Raw genomic sequence first — 6295 nt, forward strand, 5'->3', positions numbered from 1 at the left:
TCAATTTTATCCAGTTTGATTCTTACACTGAATTTTTATAGCGCCAATTCACAACAACAGTCACCTAAAGGCAGCAAAGACCCTACAGTAATATAGAGACATATATACCACAGATACAATGAGGCTCAGGAAGTGGCAGCCATCTGACGCTGCAGGTTTGGGGTGAGCGAAACAAGCTGTTTATTCCATTAGCTGCTCAGTTATTCAAATGTAAATAACAAACAAACCAAAAATATCATACTTGAGTCCTAACCCTTAAAACAATAAAAAAACGATTCTTTCCTTAATAAACATGAACCAATAATAAAAAAACATTTTTTAAATTATATATGTGACAAAATCAGAAGGTTATTTGTTGAAATAATTAAACATTAAGGAAAATGTATACAAATCAAGTATATTCTCTTGATTAATTTCATATTGTATTTACGTACCAAAATTACACAGAAAATTTACGTGTAATTAATTTAGTTAAATTCAACATTTAGGACAAATTTTTTTTAGTGGATTCTGATTCTAACTGAGACTTCATGAAACATTTATGCAGAAAGTCTGGTAAAGGCTATACAAGATCATATGAGGTTATCCTCATCCTATATGTGGTTATTGTGACTTTGTGTTTTGTTCTCTCAGTCTAGGCTTCTTTGTTTTTGTGCTGCAAAGTCCAATCAAATGCAAACGTCTCTTGTACCTTGTTTTCGTGTGGGGTGAAGAAGACTGTGAAAGTGGCAGACATTCCTGGTGCAACGTTACTGCGTGCATCACTTGAAGGCAAAACACTGAAATACACGGAGTTCTGCTGCTCCAGCTTCACTTGCCGTGAAACCTGAACAAAAAAATAAACATAAACTGTTGATAAGTGCATAAACCCAGCACAGCAAGAAGGACAAAGGTAGTGATTATTAATCATTGCTTGAAAATGGTATCTTATTCAGATTTCCTCCAGTCAGCAATGACCTTTTCTTCACACTCCCCACATTTTCTCTTTTTCAAATAGTCATGCTGTGGTTGTGTTGTTTCACAAATGTTTCTGATTCAAATATAGGCTTGACAGTCATGCTGATTTCAAAATTATTTGATCTTCATTACTCTTATTGATTAATATACCTTGTCATTGTTGAGAAGCAGCAATGGTAACTTGTAGGTCTGTCCAGGAGAGAAATTTTGGAAGACCAACTCAGAAGGGTAGGGCTGAAAAAGCGGCTGATCTATATCTGGAAAAGAACCCTAGCCAAACACACATACAGAGACAATGCTTTAGATTTCAAATTCGCCTCATACTTTGCACTAAATACGTATTGAACAGTGCATTTGCTTTGCTGCTTTGTGAGCACAAACACATGATAATATTTGTAAATATTTAAACAAGCTTTTTATTCATATTGATGTAATGATCAGAAAAGAAAACATGTTTTTCCTAATTAACAGTGAAAAGATGGACACACAGTATGATGCCAATAATATGAATCATCTCTTTTTTATGCAGTCCTAGCTTTTGTGCAGATGCAATTTTAAAATATACAATCAATTATGGGCAGAAAATATAATGTCGCGACAACTCTACAAATGATGAGCGTGAAAAATCACCAGACTGGTGATCAGGCAAATGTGCTATGATTGAGTCAAATTCCTGATTATTTCAACCTCGGCCTTTCTACAGTTCTTCACCTGAAGGGTCTGAGCTGTTTCTGCAGCACAAGAGTCTCTACATATTGCTAGGCAATAGGCTAGGCAGGAGTAAGTGATATCAAAGAAAATATTTAAAAATAAGAACTCCCTTTCAATTTGCACCTTTTACGGTAGACTGTTGCCACTGTTATTGTTGGTTCCCAGTTAATGTTATACCGCATCACTGTGTGTAATAGGAAGAAAGTTTTTTAAACTAGTGTGATATCACAGAATTATAGCTGGCATTTACTTTGCGATGTGGAGCGGCGCTCAGGTCAAGCAACTCCAGGATGCGAGGTGGGTGCACCTCAGCTGTGTTACTCAGGCGCTCCTCTGTGGACTGCAACATCTCCTGGGAGAAAACTGATGGAGTCACCTGCAAACACACAGCAACACAGGCCTATTTACGGTCTCCTAATCAGCAGTAATGAGGCGCTGAGCTGTAGGCTATTGCTCTTGAAACAGCTCAGCTTACAGCTCTAATGCTTGCATATACATAAACTCAAACAATGTTAATTTTGTGCATCATTTTTTGGGTATTGTATTTTCTACATAATCCTCTGTCATTGGTGCACCTAAAGCAAAAAAACAACTAATTGCACTTAGTCTCTCTAAAGGAAAATGATTTTAGCTTAATTCTAAATCTAAATGAATAACATAACTGCAAAACTGCTTATGCAATATTTATGCTTTTATCATTAATAATTATAATAATTATTATTAATTTTATTATGCAGTTAGAGAGATAAATGCCACAAGATTGTAAAAACGAGCATCTGCAGCAGATAGAATATTTTTTACAATTTGATTTGATTATCTGTCATTACCTATCTTATATTTCTGAACATGTTATTTTCCATATCTAATGAGGGAGCTTTTATTTTGGAAATCTGACTATTTAAAATCTTGATGGATTCCAATATCTAAACGGAAACAAAGCAAACTGGTGGCTTCTCGTAACAAACTAAGTCTTTTAGTTTCAAAATATCACAGATTGAAGTCTTTATAAAATCTAAAGACTAGCTGGATGCACTTATTTTGAAAATATTAAATATTTTAGAGCATGAGATGAAATGACAACTAATGCAGAGTAGAAAATGTTAATCCCTCCACTGCATCCCTGAACATTGTACCTAGTTTCTGTCAAGTGTGTAACAGCGCAGCTCACACTGATGATGAGCCTAATTTTTTCTTTTTAACAATCTTACCAAATAAGTAAGCAAGTATGGACTTCAATATTCCACATTCTGACCTGAGAAAATTGTAAGTGAAGTGGAAGAGAGCTAAAATGGTTAGGCTGAGGTCAATGCAACAAAACACTGTAGTCATGTAATTCATTTTGTTCCCTATGAGAAGCCAAAGTGATTATTAGGACAACGTGTCATTTTAAGCATTATTTAAAAAAGAATGGGACAGCGTGCAAGAAGTAGGTCACAAGAAAATAGAATGCTGTTTATTTGTCAGAAAATCCCACTTCTGACATCTGCTGTAACATCTTCATTTCCTTGTCACCTCAAAGCTGTCATATGGCTATATTTCACAACATAACTTGCAAGCAGCTTCAAAATTACAGAGATAAAAGGAAAAAAATGCAAGTTAGAACCTCACCCTCCTTGTTTTCCCCTCCTTCACACGCTTATTGTTGCATAGCAGGGATGCCTTTTTCTTCACCTGAGTGATGCTCATTCTGAATATGTTGTATGGCAAAATCACCTGCAAGAATGGAAACAGAAGAACACAAGAGAACACATGGAGTCATAAACTAGACGTAGTTTCAGGAGTAGCATTAGGGTGTGTCTTTAACAACTGAAATCTATATGCTGTATTATCATTATTATTATTATTAATCCTTTATTTATCCAGGTAAAAAATCTCATTGAGATTAAAAATCTCATTTCCAAGAGAGACCTGGCAAACAGTGGACATGGTATACCATGTCCACTTCAGTTTATGTCATACATACTTATGGTACAGTAATTTGAAGATTTAGATTCAATTTCAGAAATCAAGTGCTTTCTCAGCATGGCCGCATGACTGTTTAATGAAATATGGGTTTTTTGAATCAGTAAAAGGAAATTTGTCATTGATGTGACCGTAGAAACATTTGATTAACCAAAAAGAAGAAAAAAATGGGGTGTATATATATATATATATATATATATATATATATATATATATATATATATATATATATATATATATATATATATTAAAGAGAGAGAGAGAGAGAGAGAGAGAGAGAGACCACGACATCACATTTATTCAGAAATCTTTGTGTTAGCTGGTAAGTTTAAGAAACCCCTAGACGGAGTGCAGTGCTCCGTGTGAATAAGAACATTTTGGAGCACTGACGAAGAAAAGGAGCATAAACAGTCTCTAAAGCCTAGCTGTTTTATTCGTGTTTGCATTGTTTTTATGCTAACAGTTGTACTGTTCGCTGAGTTTTGCACTTCATTATATTCTCACTCTCTTAAGCACTTCACAATACTTAAACCGTGGATCCCGTAGTTGTACATACAGTATAGGCTGTAAGAACTCTATGCGTTCACTTTAACGTTAATAATGGATCGTTTAACAGACTGCACAAACAAGCATCTTAATAAGAACTCACCGTTGTGTCGAAGAACTTTTTACCTTACATCAAGCCCTCTGTCAGCCAGTTACCAGCGCGCAAGTCAGTGTTGTCTTGGTTCGTTGTCGTGGCAACACACTTACCAACGTCTCAGTATAGGGTCTGCTGATTGGCTCGAGCTGTGACAGACAAAAAGCAGGCTTTCTCATACATGGTTGTTTTTGAATACAACAACTATCACGTAAGTTTGTAAAAGCAAGTAAAATGACTAATTGATTAAAAAGTGATTATATTTAATTGTTGTTATTCAGCATTATTATGAGCTTTATTTATATGTTACTCAAAGTCTCCATAGTTGTAAAGTTTTTGAATCAGTCACAGTGCATATATATGTTTTCACTTTTCTCTTTCCAGGAAGGGAGAAAAGCATATAACTAAGAAAAAACTGACAAAAATGATCAAACACCAGAGTTTTGCAAGTACCTCACAACTAATATTCTAACTTTGTTTGTTGGTTCTGATAGTTGGATTTGCTTAAAAGTACTAAGATGGTAAAAAGTCCGTTTTTACAGCAAACAAAACAGTTGTAAGTAAATGTAAGTAATTTGTAAGTAATAGTTCCTAAATTATTACGATTATTACTTAATGCTTACTCCCACAGTCCAAAGACATGCAGTTAGTGGGGATAGGATGCATAGCTGGAGTTGAATTTGGTGACAGCAGGTTTACAAACAAAGTGATCAGGAATATTTTGATAAACGAAATTTTCCCTAATCCGGTTAAAAGAAATTATATCCTTAAAGAATTTGAGACCATGGAGGTTAAGGCGATAAGAAAAAAGTATATTTCACTTCCTCTTTCCCCTAAAGCAAAAGAGGTTCACTTTAAAATCATTAATGAGGTTTATCCAACCAATGAATTCTTAAGACGGAAATTTAATTTAGATGTGAACGCCTGCACATTTTGTGAAAATGATATTGAAAGTCTGGATCACTTGTTTTTCAACTGTGAATCAGTGCACTCCTTCTGGACTGACATGTGGAGCTGGCTACAGTCCAGGAGAATTGAGTTACCACATTTGACGGTGACAGTAATAAAATTTGGAATACTTGCTGAGAATGCAGATTTTGACCTGTTGATTAGGACGATTTTGTTAATGGGAAAATTTTTTATTCACAAATGCAGATACTTTAAAGCTAAACCATGTATAAACAGATGGCTGAATGACTTTAGACTCTGGGCTAAATCGCTGAAACTTGTGAATAACAAGAAAGCCCATAAACTTGTTGTTTTATTTAAAGAGTTTAACCTATGTTAAAAAAAACAAAAAACTCCCTATTTTATAATCACGACTGCCCTTTTTTTGCACGTTAGTTTTTGCCTTTGGTTCGAATCCTTCAATGACTGTTCTTTATTTTTGTGCTAACTCTTTTAACTTTGTGCTTATTGTTGTTGTTTTTGGTTTTTTTTTTTTGTTCGTTTTGTTTGTTTGTTTGTTTTGCTATAATGCTCAACCGAGGATGTAACATAATCGGATTAATGATGGTGCCTTGTATGTTAAACTGTTGCTTGTAAATAAAGTTTAATTAAAAAAAAAAAAAAGTGGGGATAGGATAATTGACAGGCATGTGCAGAGGGGGGGGGGGCGGAAGGGGCTTGAGCACCCGCCCCTTTCCTGATGGGTGCCCAAAGTGCCCTTTTGTTGAGGCAATTATTTTTTTATATGTGTGTGTGCGTGCGGAGTCCTGCCCCTCAACAATAATATTTAACTATTAATCACAGTTTTGCTAAATAAAAGGATCTGGCTTGTATTAGTCACATGATCACATTTAACCAATGATCGCCCTTGACGGCAGAACGCGCTGGTTACGAGCCGGGAACGAGCTCACAAAGAGCACGCGCATTTTTTGCGGTCCGGAGCTGTAGGAGAAACACAAGTTAACTCAGAGACACAGACTGATGCGACAAAACCAGTAAGTAGGTGTACAGTGTACACTGTAGAGTGTAGCACCCAGGAGTATTAGCTTATTACGTACACGTTGGTAAGCTGTCTTG

General features: G+C 35.5%; 1 protein-coding gene across 1 annotated transcript in view; it reads right to left on the reverse strand.

Moving 5' to 3' along the window:
* Nucleotides 1–4390, reverse strand: part of LOC113007533 (hydrocephalus-inducing protein homolog) — a 68261-nt gene extending 63871 nt beyond the window's left edge. Inside the window, exons 1-5 of the mRNA XM_026144201.2 lie at nt 4280–4390; nt 3277–3381; nt 1919–2044; nt 1108–1227; nt 692–826 (exon numbers count right to left, since the gene is read on the reverse strand). Of these exons, the coding sequence (XP_025999986.2) occupies nt 692–826; nt 1108–1227; nt 1919–2044; nt 3277–3354 (459 nt within the window). The 5' untranslated portion in view covers nt 3355–3381; nt 4280–4390. The remainder of the gene's footprint in view (nt 1–691; nt 827–1107; nt 1228–1918; nt 2045–3276; nt 3382–4279) is intronic.
* Nucleotides 4391–6295: the final 1905 nt, after the last annotated feature.

Source organism: Astatotilapia calliptera, chromosome 16 (assembly GCF_964374335.1).
Source record: "Astatotilapia calliptera chromosome 16, fAstCal68.1, whole genome shotgun sequence".
NCBI classification, from domain to species: Eukaryota; Metazoa; Chordata; class Actinopteri; order Cichliformes; family Cichlidae; genus Astatotilapia; species Astatotilapia calliptera.